Source organism: Garra rufa, chromosome 2 (genome assembly GCF_049309525.1).
Source record: "Garra rufa chromosome 2, GarRuf1.0, whole genome shotgun sequence".
In the NCBI taxonomy this organism is placed as follows: Eukaryota; Metazoa; Chordata; class Actinopteri; order Cypriniformes; family Cyprinidae; genus Garra; species Garra rufa.
In genome coordinates this window covers 43,694,259-43,714,763 of record NC_133362.1, presented here as the reverse complement: position 1 = coordinate 43,714,763, position 20,505 = coordinate 43,694,259, and the positions used below count along the sequence as shown (strand labels likewise).

Here is a 20,505-nt window from a genome sequence, read left to right as displayed (position 1 = left end):
ACTGTATTCAAGACCAAAGGCAGGAAATTATAGTCTAGAAATGACAGTGTGAGTGATAACTAAAAGACCCCTTCTTTATCTTTCTTTAAACATTTAGGATGACCAGTGCTTTGAAGAAGGGAATGTAGTAGGACAAAGGCAAAGCAAAAAACACATCTGGACATGTGGTCATATGGCGAGTTAGACACTGCTGAAGTTGCATTACTTGAATTATACAGCTGCATCCTGAGTTGCCATTTTTTTCTGTAGCAGCCCTCTAAGAAAACACAAATACAACCATTGCGTCCTCGTCCTCTCTCACCGGCGGGACCCACTGTCTTGGTTTCACTGGAGCAGATACAGGCGAGAGGGAGCATCCAGCAGGAAGAGTTTAATTAGAGATCCTGTCTGGCTGGAGAGCTCTTAATCTTCCTCTAACCAAGCAGCACTTTTCAAACAGAGGCCACGGATCATGGGAGGAGTCTCAATTCTTTCACAGAGGACTTTAAGAAAACAGCCTGTTAGACTGATGAGGGATGAGTACAAGCAGCCTGGGAGCAAGTGATAGTCTATTAGTGCTTCTGTGACACTGTCTCCTCCTCCTACTCTCAATGGCATATAAACGAAGCTCACATATAGTGTGAGCACAATCCTGGAAAAGGAGAATCAACTGCATGTAGACACTGAGACTCACAGTCTTTATTCTTGCAACATCCAGACCTCTAATAAGGAACAAAGGAAGACATTTACTTGTATGGGTAGTATTACAGTTTCAGAACAAACATGCTGAACACTGGGATACTATTACTATTAGGTTATTGCCTCAGTGCTGGGGAAGCATTTACGACCAATTCAGATGCAACAGGAAAGAAGCAATACCAGATCCAGAATGGACCATGCACCTACACCTTTTTGCTGCCAGAAACAAAAAACTGCGGAGGGCCTTCGAGCACCTACAGCAGTCAAGTGCAACGAGATGACCTGGTTGACTATGACAGCTCAATCCAAAGACTGGAACAACTAGAAACCATCATGGAGAACAACACGCAATGGCTGCAAAAGGTACAAAATTTCTCTTGCATATCACTATAGAGAAAGCAAATGTGGTTTTAAAACATAAAACAGTTATTATATTTTATGGCACCTTCAGACTTGAGGATTTGGTGGAGAGTTTCATGTCAGAGTAAGGTTTGTTTTAAAGCTTTGTAAACAGTTTTCTTAACTTTAATGTGAATTGTAGCATAGTCTACTTAAAATGGTGTTCAGAAGTATAGTTGGACTGCAATATAATTTGAGTTGGTATAAAATGAACTGTCCTAATTTGCAGATTACTACTGATGATGTATAATTTGCATCTTTGCATGCTACAACCTACTAAAAACATTGTATTTCTTGTATCTCTCTTTCATCTCTTGCAATGATTTCACGGCAGATGAACGCAAGTGCTGATTTGTGTGTACAGTTTCGTGGTAAGCGTCTGATAGTTCTCGTTGTGGGACTCACTGCCAAGGTTCAGACCCAAATGTAATGTATTGTAAAGGGAGACCTCTGGGAGGAGGGGAGAGGGTGTTAGAATCAAACTCAACAATCAATCAATCAAAACAAGATTTAAAGCCAGGTATAACCCCCGTGTGTTTTTCTCACAATGGAGCTAAAAATCAGAAAACAACATTAAAAGCTTAGGTTTAAATGAATAAACGTCTTTGCTTTCAATGGCATCAGTGAGGTAGTCAAACATATTATATGAAGTGACCCAAGCATCTTTTACCAAATTCCAAGAGCTGGATTAAATAAGCTTGACTTTCAGCCTGCAAAAGACCTGTACTTTAAACTGAACTGACACCAAAGTTATAATTGTTTGTTCCTGCTTTAAACGAGCCAGACATGACACCCTTAGGTTGAATTGGAGCATTTGTTTCAAAATCTGGCACGTTTCCTCCCCTAGTTCTATTCATTATTGGCAACACGGAAATCACGCTCATATTCACACAATAGGAATCAGATCGCCTGAATGAGGTGGTCTCAGTCAGACTTAAAACTAACTTCGGGACAGTTTACTCATGGTAAGCAGTGTCTGATTCTGTGGTTAGGCACAAGCTTCTCCTTGCAGCTGAAAGCCAAAAAGCACAAGAACTTTGCCAAAAACAGGTGCAAAAATGTTGTTTCTACAAAGCCTTGCTCTAACTGATACAATTTTATTGACCAAAAAAAAAAAAAAAAAATCTATAAAGAAATATTGTTTTGTCACTAATGATCATTTCACAGTACATTGCCAAGCTTGTTTTTGTGCTGGTACCTTGACTGGTTTAGGCCTGTCATGGACCATAACATTGTGTGCAATGATTGGTTCACAGAAGTGAGTTTACTTTATTAAATGTTTGTAACATGTATCATCTGTTTGTTGTTTTAATTACAGTTTTAAATATTTTTTGGAATATTGAACTATAAAATCATTATTTAAAAAAAAAAGACACTTAAAATAAAAAACTAAGAACTCCAGAAGGCAACAGAAAGTCACATAATAAGCAAGTATCTGAGTTATTAATTTATTCAACCAATTGCTTATTATTTCAGGCACAAGCAAGTAGATTTGCTTGAGTCACTGATTTGTTTAAAAACACTAATTCATTTTGAAATGAATCCCTACTTTGTGTTGCTCTAAGATACACAACAGCTCTGTTGAACTGAACTATTTGAACTGAACTGGATGATGATATCACTGAATTCATTGATGAACTGCCTTTAACTGAAAATTGATTATTTACAATAATGTGTTACTTACACACTATTGTGCTGTTTAAATACTGTGCAGTTGCTTTGACACAATCTGTATTGTTAAAAGCGCTATATAAATAAAGGTGACTTGACTTGACGCAACATTGTTTGGAACTATTTTCATTGATGAAATACAGCAAAAAGAAACAATACAATATTGTGTTATAAACTGTGCATAAATTCACATCATTAATGTTTATTGAACTGTTGTATAAAGTAAAAAAAATAAAAGCATGCTTGCTTGTGTGATATTATTGCTTAGCTATATCATATAGGGAAAAAAAATTAGGCATTCTAACTGGACTGGAAAAAAAAACAATTTTGGTCCTTGTTTCAGAAAAATCTACAGGTGAAAAATTAGTCTTGACAAAAAAAAAATGGTCTCAGGCAGCAAAACTAAATTTGTATTTAATAGCAGTAGTCAACCATTAAACATAGCTGGTTGACAATCTAGGAGTATATATCATTTTTGAACAAAAATAAATGTTAATTCTACTGATACAAGAGTGTATTACAATATTATACACTCTGCTGTTCTAAAATATGTAAGGTTTCTGTGACTGTACAAAGCTTGTGACGTGAAGCACCCCTGTTTAATTTCTGATTTCATATTTTTCACAGCACCTAGCTATAACATTCTAATGCTGTGTTGTTTCGAACCTGACAATGTTGATGCTAGCAGTGCTAATAATCTATTAAAATACAAGTGTGAAATGTTGAAACAATGATAAGATGGGGTTGAGCACAGTGTAAGAAGTCAAGTGTCAGGTTTGAAAAGTTTTTAAATGACACGAAACTACCAAAACAAAAACAAACAAACAAAAACAACAACAACAACAACAACAACAACAACAACAACAAACAACAACAATATTTTGATAAGTCAGAAGAAGGGCTCTTCCCCTTAGCAGTCCAGTTCAAGACCTTAAGCTAAGGTCAGAGGAAATCACTTCACCCTTTTTTGGCTGTCAAGAATTTTGATATAAGAATCTCACATTATGGGGATATCTTATTCATAAGTGGCCAAGGCGATATTTATATGCACCAACAAAACAATGTTTTAGTATGTGGTCACTGTTTTATGTAAACAAGCAGAAGAAATAAGCCGTCTAGTTGGATAATTTGAAGCAGGAGTAAACAAATGATTAGATCAACTTGCATTTCCGATTATACGTCATGACACCCTTTACGTGAAGTGGCTCAAAAAAAAAAACAGGCGTGGTGGAATCAAAAGAGGAAGGCAAACAAAATTAACCTGATTACAGTAGTTGTCACAAATACAAAAATATTCATGCTAAATGCAATAGTAATCGGTCTTCCACACTTAGTAAAGCAAGCAAACAAACAAACAAACAGTGACAAAGTCCACTGCAATTTTTTTCCCCTCAGCATTACAGAAATATTTGTATTAAGGACGAAACTTGTAACTCATCATTTCCATCCTGTTTGTTTGAGTGTTGGCCTGTTTCAAGAACTCAAAACAGGAAAGACAATATACAAGGATTTGCACTCAATACCGCACTATTTACAGCAACTGACTTTTTTTCATATGACAAAATACTATTTACAATTGTTTACTATTAAACACTGCTTTTAGCAATACATATACAGGTGAGGAGCTTGACTACATGTCAGCGAAAGCTCTGAAGGAACATTTAAAGCACTGCATAATGCACCAAATGTTGCATCAAAAGTAAAAAACAAAACCTTCAGCAAAGACTTCCCTGCTGAAAAAAGACACCATCACAAAATTTGTAATGGTTTTACTGGTTATAATGGGAATTGTATTGGTTTTAATGGAAACTGTAATGGACTCTGTGGGTTTCAACTGGTAATTGGTTGCCTTCTATTGGTGGCTTGTTAAAACCACTAAATCCTAATGGAATATGTCCCAAAACATTAAAAGTTGATGGTTTGTAATGTTTGTAATGGTATTTGTAGTGGATTTCTGTGATGGTTTCTATTGTTTTTTTTCCAGCAGAGTTAAGAGTCTCATACCGTTCTATTCCAAACAACAGCTATTTTTCAAATGACATTATGATGTGTACAGTGACATTTATGTTGAAAAGCTTAACAAACAAACAGCTTGCTCCACATCTGCTGACAGAGGAAGAATTGTCATAATGTGCTACCCCTTCATCAATACAAGCTCAAGAAAACCTAATTTACAAAAATGTTACATTGTTACTATGTTCCTTGCGACAACGTTTAACTTTTCAGGGTATGTATTTTTGTTATTTAGAGGTTGAGGCTGTATATTCTGTAATCCTATCTAAAAATTGTATGTACTGTAAATCGGCAAAAGCTACATTTAGCATCTAAAAAAAAGCTGCACATCATCTCTCACCTAACAGAATAATATATATAAAGAGATACAAATAGTGATATATAGGAAAACAAAGAGATGCAGACAGGGATATCATTGACTTCATATGCACCAGTTTTCAAATAAATCAAATAATCTGATTTCATCCACAGTTGGAGAACTACATTCAGGAGAATATCAATCAAGACATGGCCAAAATTCAAAATAATGCGGTGCAAAACCACACAGTGACCATGATCAAGATTGGGACCAACCTCCTGAGTCAGACAGCAGAGCAAACACGAAAAATCACTACCGTTGAGGCACAGGTGAGGGTTGATACTTCACTGTGTAATTCAGCAGGCATGGATTAATTTTTAATAACTAACAGGACTGATTTTTAATACGGTCCTGGTATGGCCAGAGGTTTACTTGCCCTTCCTAAATGTTTGCAGGCTGCACCACATGGGTTCTTTTTGTATCAACCGTGATTGATACCAAAATTGTTAGATACTAGGGAAATTTCAGAATTCTTAATTCTAATTTTGACACAGCAGCAAAAATTAATACTAGCCAAACTAATATAAAGTTCAGACATTATTAAAGACAAGTAAAAAAAAAAAAAAAAAAAAATCAATAAATCCAACAAAAATCATTACATTTTCCACACAGAAATGAATGCCTGATAAACAGCACAAATGCAAAGTGGCAAAAACATGCTCAGCCACACACTGGCACACGCATATGCACAGGTGTGACTACAACAGAGAGATTTTTTTTTTTTTAATAATTTGGTAAATAAAATTAATACATCTGAAATTTGAATTTTTTCACACAGAAATTAAGGCCTGGGGCCTCGTGTAGAAATCCTGACGTAAATTTCATTCTAAATGTGTGTGCACACAAAAGCTAGATTTTTACACAAAAGTCTTTAGATTTATAAAACCATGTGTACACCAGAAACTGCGCAAAATTCTGTTATACCCAGTCAGCAGAAGATTGTGCGTACATGAATCTCCACCCTGTCTCCTCCCCAAAATAGCCATATACTGTATGAAGTCACTATGCATAATGTCATCTACATATCATTTCCATGCATATTCCATCCACGTGACACCATGTCTAATGCAGTTAATGAGATACGGACTATAAATTCCTTTTGAGACATAACACGCTATTTAGTCTCCTTGAAAATACATTTCAAAGAAAGAGTTATTCTCTCTCTCTCTCTCTCTCTCTCTCTCTCTCCCTCTCTCTCTCTAATTGCATCTTTTTTAATACAATCAATATGTAAATGCCTTAAAAGGGTCCTATTTTCACTTTTTGAATTGTAGCCAGTGTGTAGTCAGTATGTTTGAGCATAAAAAAACATCTACAAATTTACAAATCTCAAAGTCCACTCCAAAAAATCCCTTTTCAAGAACTACAATTAATGTCTTCTTTGGACTACAGCATTTGTTTTCCGGATGCTATGATGTCACAACGTAAATCCCGCCTATGAAAATTCAAATGGTTTGAGTGTGGGGAGGGACAAGGTGGTGGATTCGCCTAACTTTAGCGATGTAGCATGGACAGCTGCTTCTAGGATGCTTCAGCGAGCCACAGGGAGGCTCATATAAACGGGAGCATTGACTAAAGTGTCCGTGAACTGGTCCGGTAGCCGCACCGTTGACGTGTGCGGTATAGAGGGTCAAAACACATGCCGCAGCTGGTGTAAACACAAGCACTGACTAGAGTGACAATCATTGGTTGCTGCGTTCGAGCTGCGCCAAAGACGTGTGCAGTGTGTAGATGATAGCTTAACTAGCCTTATGCTGGAGCTGGTTTTGGGCATGTAAATAATTAAAAAAACTTGCACAATAATGATAATATCATGTATCGGCGATCTCGCAGGCTGACGATAGGACCAACACTACTGTAGCGTTGCCAGTATTGTGTCCTGTTTTGTTCTGTTTTTCCTAGTGTTTTCCCCCCTGTGTTTCTAGTTTAATTGGTTTGTTCCTTTGTCTCCCCCTTTTGTTTAGTATTAGTTGGTCTAGTCTTGCCAATATTTATACTTCCCCTTGCTAGCTCGTTTAGTTGCCACTCCCCTTTGTCAGTGTATTTATAGTCCTTTGTGCCTCACTCCCTTTGTCCGGTGATGAAGTTTCGATGTGTTTGTTTGCTCCTCGGTTTTGTTTTGTTGTAATAGTTCCATCTTGTTGTTAATCTCCTGGTTTTTGGTTCTTTATTAATAAATACGTGTTTTGTTTACTCCTGGCTTCCTTGAGTTTCCCTCCTACTCCTCGTCCTCCTGCACATAGTGACAAGCGTATTATTTACATGCATCCTAGGTGTATATGACTTCCTTCTTTCAGGCGAATGTAATCGGAGTTATATTAAAAATAATCCTGGCACTCCCAACCTTTAGAACGGCATAGACAATTGTTTCTCTCCATCAGTTGAAAACAAGTCGATCCATAATAAAAAAAGTGCCTCACATGGCTCCAGGGGGGGTCAGTAAAAGCCTCCTTTAGCGATCCGACGTGTTTTTGTAAGAAAAATAGCCATATTTAAAACGTAAGAATCACTTTAATCTACCACACAACACATTTCATTTTTCAGAAGGCAGTCCTTTATCAAAAAAATAATGCATTTTTTCGAACCACCAAGCATGAGAGCATGTACTAGTGCAGCGCCAAAATAAAATAAAGACTTTGTAAAAGAGCATAATAGGACCCCTTTAATATGAGTGTAAAATGGAAATGATGAGAATATTAGAGTTAGAACAGCTAGGCTTTTAGTACAGGTTGCTCAAAAGTCTCAAAGGAGTGCAAATGTGATTCTTAAAGACATAAATGAGATAAGACAATGTTACTCTACAAAATGTTGTGGAGAACTGCAAAATTGTTTTGATGATGGCTTTAGAGTTAAAATATGAGTGGAACACCACAACATGGTGGATCACAACAGCTGAAAAACGTCTCAGGTTACGTATGTAACCCTAGTTCCCTGAGAATAGGGAACGAGACACTGCGTCCTCTAGAGGGCGCTTTTGGGGAACGCTGCAGCGTGCCTCGAGTCTGAAGAATGCATAGAAAAACTACATGAAATGGCCGGCGCCAGCGTATGACGTCACCGCGGCGCGTCAGTCGCTGCCGTTGCGTCACTACCGGGCGACCATAACATAAAGAGGCGCCCGTGCAACACAATACATCTTCAAAGTCTGAAGCTTTATCGTCCGAAGCATGGCGAAGAAGCCTAGAGGACGCAGTGTCTCGTTCCCTATTCTCAGGGAACTAGGGTTACATACGTAACCTGAGACGTTCCCTTCCGAAGGGAACTCTCACTGCGTCCTCTAGAGGGCGCTTTTGGGGAACGGTATACCAACACTGCCATGCTGAGGGGAGTGCATGCTAAGCCAGCGAGCACTAAGCAACAATTCTGAGAGGAATTGCCCCTACTAGGACGTGGTGACGGCTGTCAAAACGTTACCCCTCCCGGCCAGAGGCCTGACCTGTTACCCACTTACCAGACTGGGTAGAACCCAGGGCACAGCTCAGGCTTGGAATTATAGTAATTCCTTCTGAGGGAAACGGCTAAACTTCGATGGAAACTTAGACTTGTCAGAACCAGAAACTACCGCAACATAGGGCCTAGTTCCCTCAGGAACTGGCTCCCATATGAGGGCAGAAACCTGTCCTGGGTCCGTTCAAAGGGCCACTACTAGGGGCAGCCGTGGCCTAATGGTTAGAGATTCGGACTTGTAACCCAAAGGTTGCAGGTTCGAGTCTCAGGTCCGGCAGGGATTGTAGGTGGGGGGAGTGAATGTACAGTACTCTCTCCACCCTCAATACCACGACTGAGGTGAGTCCCTTGAGCAAGGCACCGATCCCCCAACTGCTCCCCGGGCGCCGCAGCAATGGCTGCCCACTGCTCCGGGTGTGTGTTCACTGTGTGTGTGAGTTCACTACTGTGTGTGTGCACTTGGATGGGTTAAATGCAGAGCACAAATTCCTTGTATGGGTCACCATACTTGGCCTCACTCACCCCCTTTCCTTTCCTTTCCTTTCCTAGTAGTGGCGCGCCCTAATAGTGGATGGTCAGCAGACATCAGCTAAGATAACAAAGGAGTCGAACCCAGGGAACCGGGGTTGTGAGCCGACTCCAATAGATGGGAACAAGGCAAAACGTGTGACCCATACCAAAAAGGGATTTAAAAGAGGAACCCAAACTTGGTGGGAACCTACCAACACGTGGATTTTATAGAAGTGCCCCAGGTGTGTGTGCACTTACCACACTTGTGGTTTTAACTGGAAGACGCCCAGGCATAGCGTGGGACGCTTACCGACATGATCGGATTTAAGGAGAGTGTTTTCCCAGAGGGTTTCACTATCAGCTCCATGCCGTCTGAAGAGACGGAAAGGGGATAACCCTGAAGGTGAGGGGATTGCCACACTAACCCTCCCCTGGACAGAAGCTCGCAAGCTATCTGTCAACAGAGAAGAACATGGAGCTGAGACCATCCTGCAATAGTGGACGACAGTAGAGGACAAAAATCCTGACCCTGATCCACAGGGAGGATCGCTTCTCCAGAAGGGGGCACTGCTGTCTTTTAGGGAACCCTTAATGAAAAGGGGAAGCGTGCACAGCCCGGTCCACGCGACCTGTATGAAGGTCTGGCAATCTCACGAAGGTGGGTTGGCGCTCATAGAAGACCCTTCCCAGAAGGGGAGCTGCACAACCGAACAGGAGCGAATGCTCTCACTGTTACCCTTCATAGAGGGGAGCATACATCCAGAATAAAGGCTGGAGAGTAGAAACCTGAAGCATGAAGGTCAAGCTCCTACCCTGGGAAACAGGGAGGAGAACTTGGCCACCAAGGAGTGGTGCTCTTATAAGTGAACCCTGGAAAGGGGGCACGCCAACATCCTTGTAGCAGGTCCATAACTCTCAAAGGTCTGTCCCTGGTAGATTCCTACCCTCAGGAGGGAGGAAGCATTCAGTCCTGGGAAGTTGCTCTGAAGGAAACCCTGAATTAGGGGAGCTCAGGTCCGTTCCAGCAATCCTGCGCACAGGGAGGAACGTGAGCTCTTAACCTTAACAAACCCATTCCTCAGAAGGGGGAGCACTCAGTCCTGGGAAGTTGCTCTGAAGGAAACCCTGGATTAGGGGAGCTCAGGTCCGTTCCAGCAATCCTGCGCACAGGGAGGAACGTGAGCTCTTAACCTTAACAAACCCATTCCTCAGAAGGGGGAGCACTCAGTCCTGGGAAGTTGCTCTGAAGGAAACCCTGGATTAGGGGAGCTCAGGTCCGTTCCAGCAATCCTGCGCACAGGGAGGAACGTGAGCTCTTAACCTTAACAAACCCATTCCTCAGAAAGGGGAGCACTGTTTGCCTTGAAAGTTTCTGGGAAGCTCCGAAATGAATAAGGGCAGCTTCCTAGTTCAGACACTTCGTAAACCTTTCCTCAGAAAGGGAAGTGGAACTAGGCCTGGGGAGCGAGAATCGATCCTAAAGTGACGGCTTTCTAAGGTGTTAAACACCGAAGGATGCTCAAACCCTCTGTAGGGGAGACATTCGACAGCCTGGGTGTAGATCCTACATCAAGTGCTGCTTCAGCCCTCAGGCTTAGAATGAGGCGACTTGAAGAGAGTCTCAAAGTAGCGCTCAGATAAAAACCCTTTCCTCAGAAAGGGGAGCGCACACCGAGAATCAAGACCCCAGCTGGAAAGCGTGTCACCAGGTGGTGCTCAAATAAAAAACCTTTTCCGCAGAAAAGGGAGCAACCAAACCTGCTCCGAGTCCGCAGCGAGCACTCCGGACTGCTGGTACTCCTATGTAAGTGAACACCTGTCTCAACAGGTGTAGACACTCAGTTTCCATAGAAACCGTATTTAGGAGAGGACACGAAGCAGATCCTCGCACGCAGGCCGTCTGCAACAGAGTTAAACATACTAGTGCAATCTTAAATATAAATATCTTAAGATGCTTACCTAGGGAGAAAGGAAAAATTTCCTTTTGCTCGTTTAACCACTGAAGGGGGAAGCCCGATTGTGCTGGAACGAGTGTTGTGTAGACGGACACCACCATACAACCGGAAGGGAGGGGTGCTCCGTTGAGATGTTTCCACATTCCTTTTCTGAGGGAAAAACACAACACGCAACCCAAACCCTGCAGGCAACACGCCTATCCAGCCATAAGGGGGGCGTAACTAGGGAGTTATGCTCCTGTCTCAACAGGACATAAGTCTACACTAGGCCTGCAAAGGACAGCATAAACATACCAAGGGCAAACCTAAGAAAAACTTATGGAGCTTACCTTGAAGAGGACAGAGGTCCTATGTGTAATATATGCTGTAAGGGTTGGTTTACCGCACAGCCTGTGGAGTGGAGAGGGCAAACACTGCCGTAACCTTAATCCATAGGATCAGAGGGGGCGTCTGCCGTAGACTCGTCGTATTTCTTCTGTGAATAGAGAAAAACATACACAGGTCTGAGACAGTATGAAGTTCCTTCACGTAAAAAATGGATCATACTCACCCATTCCCTCATCCACCCATTTAAAAGCATCCTGTTTCATAGAAAGAGGCGGGTTTTTTTTTTTTTTTTTTTCAGAGACCGCCTGATTCCAGACCGTCCGAAAATTAGGGTTCTATACAGGTAGAACCCCCAAAGGACATCATGGGTCCGGGGAGTGCAGGAAGCTTAAATGGAGACAGGGGAATTAATATGGCGACCCGACTGGACCGAGGGAAGGAGAGGTATTACTCTGACCCCTGCGAGAATTTTGTCTCGCTTGGATGACTTCCCTGAAATCCTGTCTGTCACCTCTCGATCCGCGACGCCTCCTAGACCTGCTCGCAGGCGGGGGAGGAGCGCGGGATGCAACACTAGCCTTCTGCACCTACCTCCGTTCCTCAGAAGGAGGTGGAGCAGGACCCCTGTGGTGTTCGGGCTGAGACCTGGACCTTCGAGGGATAAAGGATTTTTCAGCAGATCGGCTGGGTAGGCTTGGAGCACTGCCATGGTGTGCAGTGCACCCACCGCCTGACCTGCTGCTGCATACGCTCTGCCGTTCAGCAGGGCCGGAGAAGGCAGAGAGGGAGTCTTGAGAGAGAAAGCCCGCCCTGTGGAGAGATAGCATCTCTTCCACAAGGGGCGTCCTCTCATAGCCGTGGTCGCGCAAACCCTCGATACTAGCATAGTTCGCAATGGACGAACTATGAATGCGCGCCGCGTACGGCTTTTTCCAGACCCTCTCGATTTCAGTATGAAGATCGGGAAGGAATGGGAGACTCACCAGAGCTGGATGGTTATGGCCTGAAAAGATATCGCTCGTCAAGGCGACCCCGCGGCGCTATCTTTCTAGCCCGCTTCCACAGCAGGACAAGCCTGGCCGTGGTGCGGTCCATAACCTCTGGCAGCTCTTCATATGCAGGGCAGGAAGGTAGAGAGGATTCAGCCTCAGCGTCTTCATCCATCTCTAGCATTTCCTGCTCTTCTTGGGTGGAACCCAAAAGAGCACTTGCTCCTGGATCTGATGACGTCAGCGATAACGCACCATCATCAGCTAGGAGCCTGTCGTCGTCTCCGGCTGGCGAGAGAGAGAGACCCCTCTCAAGATCGTCAGCCAGTTCCACTTGCGAGCCCCACGAGCTCAGTTTCCTCCGTGCCTCGGCAACGGCAGGACCCGAACCGCGAGGGGCAAGTGGACGCTCATCTTTCCTCAGAAAGAGAGACAGACGAGACCGGAGCTTCTTCATAGAGAAGCGCTCATAATGTATACACAATGCCCCCTCAAGGACATCGCGTGTGTGCTCTTAGCCCAAACAGAATATCGCAAAGATCATGTGTGTCATCAGGTGTCAAATAACGCGGACACGGATGAACACACCGTTTAAACGACTTGCTAGTGCTTGCCATGATAGTAGTTCAAAGAAAGGATTCTTACCGTTTCTTCCCATGCACATCCAAACCGGGAAAGCTGAAGACAGCGAAGATGTATTGTGTTGCACGGGCGCCTCTTTATGTTATGGTCGCCCGGTAGTGACGCAACGGCAGCGACTGACGCGCCGCGGTGACGTCATACGCTGGCGCCGGCCATTTCATGTAGTTTTTCTATGCATTCTTCAGACTCGAGGCACGCTGCAGCGTTCCCCAAAAGCGCCCTCTAGAGGACGCAGTGAGAGTTCCCTTCGGAAGGGAAGTACAAAATTCCTTCATTAAGTGATTCATTGCCAGCAAGTGAACATGGAAATACTCATGATTTGCAGTCTTATCTAAGATATTTTCTGTGGAAAACACAATGTTCATTTTCATCTTTAGGTTATCAACCAAACAACTCGACTTGAACGTCAGCTTCTTGAGAACTCAATTTCAACCAGCAAACTGGAAAAAGAAATTCTACAGCAGATAAATGAAATCAACAAACTGAATGAAAAAAACAGGTAAACTATTAATTGGACTACTTAAAATCCACCACTACACTTTGCCTCTACAAATTCTTTAAATTTAATTTATTTAAGCTTTAAGTATGTAAATATCCATTTATTTCACAAACAAAGACTGTTCTCTTGGTTCCTGTTAGTGTTCTGGAGAAACGATTGGAGAACATAGAAGGAAAGAAAAATACAGAGCTAGAAAACCTCAAAGTGGAAAAGGAACAGCTCAAAAAGCTGGTGGAAAAGCAAACTGACATCATGAAAGAGATGGAGCAACAACTGCTCCGCACCTCCACCGATAACTCTGCAATGAAGCAGCAGCAGCAAGAACTGACAAATACTGTCAACAACCTAATCCACACAATGTCTGTGGGTAAGTGACCATCCGCTTGCATCAGCATTTCAAATGTTTTTGCACATGGGACCTAGGGCAAAATAAACACCCAAAACAATATTATGCCAGCTCACCAGCAGCTGTTCAAATGTTTGGGGAAAAAGTTCAACTGTTAGTCAGAGACACATAAAAAGATAATCATCACCGGAGTACAATAAACATAATATTCTTGGTCACAGTCAAACAGTTTCAGTAAAAATCTAATAAGGCACTAGTGATCATGAAAATACATTCTTAAAACTTGATAGTAATCTTGTGAAATATATACAAAAACGGTAAGTAGGGGAGGGCAGTGTGACCACAATTTAAATTGTATGAATCCATACACCAGTTTTTGTACCAAAACTGTTTAAACATTACATAGCCATGTAGTAAATCCAGCTCCTGGCATACCATCCAGTATGGCTCAAAAATACATTTCTTTTATCAGGAAGCAATTCAATGATGCAGGACAACCCAGATCAGTACAATGACTGTGCTGAAGTCTTCAATTTAGGGAACAAGGAAAGCGGGGTCTACTCAATGACCATATCCGATACAAAACAGCAGTTCAAGGTAACTTAAAGAATATTACCAATTGCTTAATTAAAAATATTAAAAATGCCATTGGTTCTGCCATTGTTTTTTTCTATTTGTATGAAATAGAAAAGTATGGACATCTGCCTAATATCTTGTGTTTTATAAAAAGGATGAAAATGATACGTGTTTTGAAAGACATAAGGGTGACTAAATGAGAGTTTTCATTTTAAGGTGAACTATTCCTTTAAGAGTGTCCCTAATGCTGAAATTCTAAACATGCTTTCGCACAGAGAGCCATTTCCTATGAATTTTACCTCCTTTTTTACTACTTATTCATCTGAGCAGGTGACCAAAGAGATTTCTGTTAAATCCTGAAAAAAAGCATGACATGAGTGTTTATACAGAAGGACATGAGTGTTTATACAGAAGGACATGAATGATTTCAATTTACAGAAATGTATGTATTTCTGTTCCTAGGCCTATTGTGACATGGAGACAGATGGAGGTGGATGGACAGTAATACAGAAGCGCTTCAATGGCCTTGTTGATTTTCATCAAACGTGGAAAAATTACACAATGGTAGGAATTTAATGGTGTTTATATCCTCATTTTCACCTGATAAATGTGTTTCACTATGAAACATGTACTTTCTATATTTCCACTTCAGGGGTTTGGAGACATCTCAGGCGAACACTGGTTGGGGAATGAAATAATCTCCAAGTTGACACAAGAAAAACAATATGTGCTCAGGATAGATCTGATAGACTGGGAGGGGAATACAGCCTTTTCAAAATATGAGCAGTTCTTACTTGATGGAGAGAAGCAGAATTACAGGTGAAGAATTACCCTGTGCTTTTTTATACTCACATATTTATATTTCACATATTTATAATTTATATTCACATAATTGATGTGTGGTCGTGGGTGTGTGTGTATGTATATTGACCATTTTAGAATATCTTAATTTAATTTAATTTTTAATAATCTTTTTTTGGTTTGACTCTATAAAGTCTGCTATCAGTATGCTGTCATATTTTAAATACAACAGTCGGAAACAACAAGCAAGCAGCTGATTCGGTACACACCCATGTTAACATGCCGTTCATTCTGCCATAAAATCTCTGAAGGGCTGGCACACAACTGTCACAACTCCAAAGAAAATATTTTTCCTTCTGAAAATAGTTACGGCCTATGTAACATGAAAAACATGAAACAACATAGTTCCCCTGAACCACTTTTACCAATCCAATTGCATGGGAGGTTGGATTTCATTGGTATTAGCATGTTGCTAAATTAATGATGTGATGAGGATAAAACAGTCCACTTTAATATGATCAAACTATTAAATCAAAACATTTTGGTAATAAATTAATTATATCTTAAGGGTGTAATGGTAGACGTATTTGTACCGAACAAACACAGCACTGGTTTAACCATGTTTCTTTTATCAGCAATGGTAACTTAATTGGAAACTTTTTTCTTGTTACTTTTAATAAGAAACTAAAAAATAAGTCTCACCTTCTGAATTATGTCAATTTTTTTTAAAGAAAATCAAACAATTAATGCCGTTTTTGTGCTCTTTAATGTGGCGAGACAGATCACTGTATAAAAGCCTCAGTTCAAAAAGCAGCACGGCGTGCAAATGAGCGTGGTCATCCCTTCCTCTTTACTACTGATTTTAACGTGAAATAAACATGAATGAACATTTCATGCCTCCTGTAATCGCTCAAACAGTATTTTAACCACGAAAAGACATCAATAAACAATTTGTAAACAAAATGTAATGTAGCATTTTATTTACCTCAGGCATGTCATCAGTGTTCACAGCTCGAGAAATTAAGTGCAGAAGTTTTCTAAAAAAAACAAAAATTCTAATTGAATTTATTAAAAAAAAAGCAATATTAAGTAAACCACTTTACTAGTAAGTACAACAACAACAACAACAATTTTTCCCTGCTGCTCCAAAACAGTACCGAACCATAACAAAACCGAGGTAAAGCAGTATTTATCTCACTTATTAGGCTCCCTTAAGGGGTCCTATCACGCTTTAGGCTTTTAACTTCCTTTGCTGCGTAATGTTGCTGTTTGTGCATGAAAAAGATTTACAACATTACAAAGCACAAAGTTCACTCTAAAGGGAGTAATTCTCTGTATCAGCAAGCACTGTTCCTGAACTCCCCAAACACCTTTAATCCGTTCCGAGTTTTCTTCCAAGAACATTAGCGTCACAACTACTACAATAGTGTGTATAGTAGTGTGTTGTTCAAGAGATGCTGTTTCACAAGTCCTTTCAACAGAGTCACATTTCTTTACCACCGGTTTACGGTTACAGACAATACCTAGTGTTTATAGTTAAGTTTGTGTTTATTAATTAACATAGTGTGTTTTTGGCAGCTGGCGTGAAAGAGAGTGAGTGCACATGCTTTGTGTGTGTGCTCAGAAAACCATATACTAGGGGTGTGACGAGACACTTATCTCACGAGACGAGACACATCTGTTGGGTCTGTTAGTTTTCCATTACTCTAGTACAACTACTAGTTAAGTTTTTAGTCATGTAGAAATACAATTTCTACCAAACACAGTGATTGATCTGGTTGGCGATGTTGGACTGCTATTATTTTGAACACAACTGTATATCTCTGCCTAGTTTTATTTATTCTAAACCTCTAAATCAATCACTGGTGAGAAAACAGATTAGCCAGAGGCTAATGACAGACATTATTTAGTGTGAAACTTTAGCCGCATACAACTTTGGGAACATCCTTCATGTCTGGCAAGTCTAGAATGTTTTAAAATACCGTCTATGTATGTCACAGTTCAAGTTAATGTTTGATTTAAATCTTTGAATTGACAGACCAAGAAAATGTACTTACTAAGTATGTAATCTATTGCAAATTTCAATGTAACCCAACTACAGGGAAAGTGCAATAACTTACAAAGACTGAGAATTTAAAAGTTTTTTTTTTTCCACATTTTAGTTGTTGATTTTGTCTTGTCTTATTTATAAAATGTAGAAAGAACATATAATCAACTAAGTAAGATTTATAATTTTATAATGTACTATATATATATATATATATATATATATGTGTGTGTGTGTGTGTGTGTGTGTGTGTGTGTGTCTAAATTTCCAATTTTTATAGGATACACCTCAACGGTTACAGTGGAACAGCAGGGAAAACCAGTAGCATGGGACAGCCAGGAAGTGATTTCAGCACAAAAGACGTAGACAATGACAAATGTGTTTGCAAATGCTCACAAATGCTTTCAGGAGGTAAGAGCTTATTAGCTTAACAGATAACTTACCAAATCACTATTGTACTGTATATTTCATAAAGTTTTTTTTTTCCAATGCATTGGGTTAGTGTCACAGTTCCCTTCTTATTTTTTAAACTTGGTACTTGGCACTCCCCCCAGGAATTTGTCCTTGTATGTACAGGCGCATCTCAATAAATTAGAATTTCATGGAAAAGTTTATTTATTTTAGTAATTCAACTCAAATTGTGAAACTCGTGTATTAAATAAATTCAATGCACATAGACTAAAGTAGTTTAAGTCTTTGGCTCTTTTAATCGTGATGATTTTGCTCACACTTAACAAAAACCCACCAATTCATCTCAACAAATTAGAATACTTCATAAGACCAATAAAAAATTTTTTGGGGTGAATTGTTGGCCTGCATTTTTTGGTCTCTTGTTTCTCCTTTTCCTCTTGACGATACCCCATAGATTCTCTATAGGGTTCTGGTCTGGTGAGTTTGCTGGCCAGTCAAGCACACCAACACCATGGTCATTTAATCAACTTTTGGTACTTTTGGCAGTGTGGGCAGGTGCCAAATCCTGCTGGAAAATGAAATCAGCATCTTTAAAAAGATGGTCAGCAGAAGGAAGCATGAAGTGCTCTAAAATATTCTTGGTAAACAGGTGCAGTGACTTTGGTTTTTAAAAAAAAAAACACAGTGGACCAACACCAGCAGATGACATTGCACCCTAAATCATCACAGACTGTGGAAACTTAACACTGGACTTCAAGCAACTTGGGCTATGAGCTTCTCCACCCTTCCTCCAGACTCTAGGACCTTGGTTTCCAAATTAAATACAAAAATTGCTCTCATCTGAAAAGAGGACTTTGGACCACTGGGCAACAGTCCATTTCTTCTTCTTAGCCCAGGTAAGACACCTCTGATGTTGTCTGTGATTCAGGAGTGGCTTAACAAGAGGAACACAACAACTGTAGCCAAATACCTTGCCACGTCTGTGTGTGGTGGCTCTTGATGTCTTTACCCCAGCCTCAGTCCATTCCTTGTGAAGTTCACCCAAATTCTTTAATCGGTTTTGCTTGACAAGCCTCTCACTGCTGTGGTTCTCTCGGTTGGTTGTTTATTTTCTTTCTGTTAACATGCTTGGATACAGCACTCTGTAAACAGCCAGCTTTCTTTGGCAATGAATGTTTGTGGCTTACCTTCCTTGTGAATGATGTCAATGATTGACTTCTGGACAACTGTCAGATAATTTCTGTCCTGGCCATGACTGTGTAGGCTAGTAAACCAAGAGACCATTTTGAAGGCTCAGGAAACCTTTGGAGGTGTTTTGAGTTGACTAGCTGATTGGCATGTCACCATATTCTAATTTGAGATAATGAATTGGTGGGTTTTATTTAAATGTGAGCCAAATCATCACAACCAAGAACCAAGACTTAAACTACCTCAGTCTGTGTGCACTGAATTTATCTAATACACAAGTTTTACAATTTGAGTTGAATTACTGAAATAAATGATTTTTTCCACGACATTCTAATTTATGGAGATGTGCGCGCACACACACACACACACACACACACACACACACACACACACACACACACACACACACACACACACACAAGTAGACAAGTAGGCACACAAGTAGGAGATTCTCATTAAACTGAAATTGATATCAATGTAGGCAATGTTTGTGAGCCTGAAAATGTTTACCTAACCTAAGATTATATTTTTGTTGTATAATTTAGGTTGGTGGTTTGACGCCTGTGGACCATCTAATCTCAATGGTGTATACTACCAGCAAGGGCAGAACACCAATCGGTTCAATGGTATCAAATGGTACTATTGGAAAGGCTCTGCGTATTCACTAAAGGCCACCACTATGATGATAAGACCATCAAACTTCTGAGCCTCTAGTTCTAAGGCACAATAACTACTGATGTCACTACTTTCCTATCCTGTAATGAAAAAAAAAAATGGTGGATTTATCTTCATGCACCTCTGACACAGGACTTTTACTTAGAAGATTTTAGTGTTATTAGTGAATATTAAGTGTTAAATAGCTACGTAACTCAACACGAATACATGACCTACAACACATTAAAATGGAGCTTCATCGATGGACAAGTTTTGTTGAAATGGAAGTATAAATACTTATTGAAGACTAACTGCTGTAAACTGAAGTACTATGATGCTTCACAGGATTTCTAAATTCTTCATATAGATAAGCAGAATCAACCATTATTTTCTTAGTGTGCTTATTTTATTTGTAATTAATATATTGTAAATACCAAATTATTTACAGAAATTGATATATTGTCAATGTAACTATGGTACAAGAGTGATTTAAATGCATAATGCTGAGGACATTCTTTACACTGTAAAGCTGTTGTTTACACATGGTTAAGTGCTTTGGACCTTCTTGTAGATTTATTTACTGTGGGTATTTGTTGACAGATGACCAGACTTCATAGCATTTCTTAAACCTCATGTTGCAACAAATTAAAATGATCATAATTTACTCACCCTCATGTCATTCCAAATTCTTAGGACATTTTTATTAATCTTTAAAAAACAAATGAAGATATTATTTTACATTATATAAAATATGAAATTTTTCACTTCATAGTTCCATTACTTAATGTCACAATGTCTTTTATCGGTGTCTCTCCTGTCAAAGTTTAATGAGTGGGAAGATAAGATGATAGGAAATGGCCTGAGGCTAGTTACATTGAAAACAGATGGGTGTTCATTACAGCTACCGGTCGGGTGAAGTTTGGAAGGGTTTGTCCACAAAATAATAAGAGCACACACATACATTGTTCGGGCAGAATTTAAACGTAAGCGCAAA

General features: G+C 40.3%; 1 protein-coding gene across 2 annotated transcripts; it reads left to right on the top strand.

The window, feature by feature from the left end:
• Positions 1 to 506: 506 nt before the first annotated feature.
• angpt2a (angiopoietin 2a) lies at positions 507 to 20,175 on the top strand. 2 transcript variants are annotated; one of them, XM_073835218.1, is made up of 9 exons: positions 507 to 1,041; positions 5,233 to 5,388; positions 13,367 to 13,488; positions 13,629 to 13,855; positions 14,307 to 14,431; positions 14,873 to 14,974; positions 15,063 to 15,229; positions 17,539 to 17,669; positions 19,403 to 20,175. In XM_073835218.1, the coding sequence occupies exons 1-9, from the start codon at positions 763 to 765 to the stop codon at positions 19,561 to 19,563; spliced, it is 1,470 nt and encodes a 489-aa protein (XP_073691319.1). In that variant the 5' UTR covers positions 507 to 762; the 3' UTR covers positions 19,564 to 20,175. The 2 variants fall into 2 exon arrangements, with proteins under 2 accessions (XP_073691319.1, XP_073691320.1); XM_073835219.1 differs by lacking the exon at positions 5,233 to 5,388.
• Positions 20,176 to 20,505: the final 330 nt, after the last annotated feature.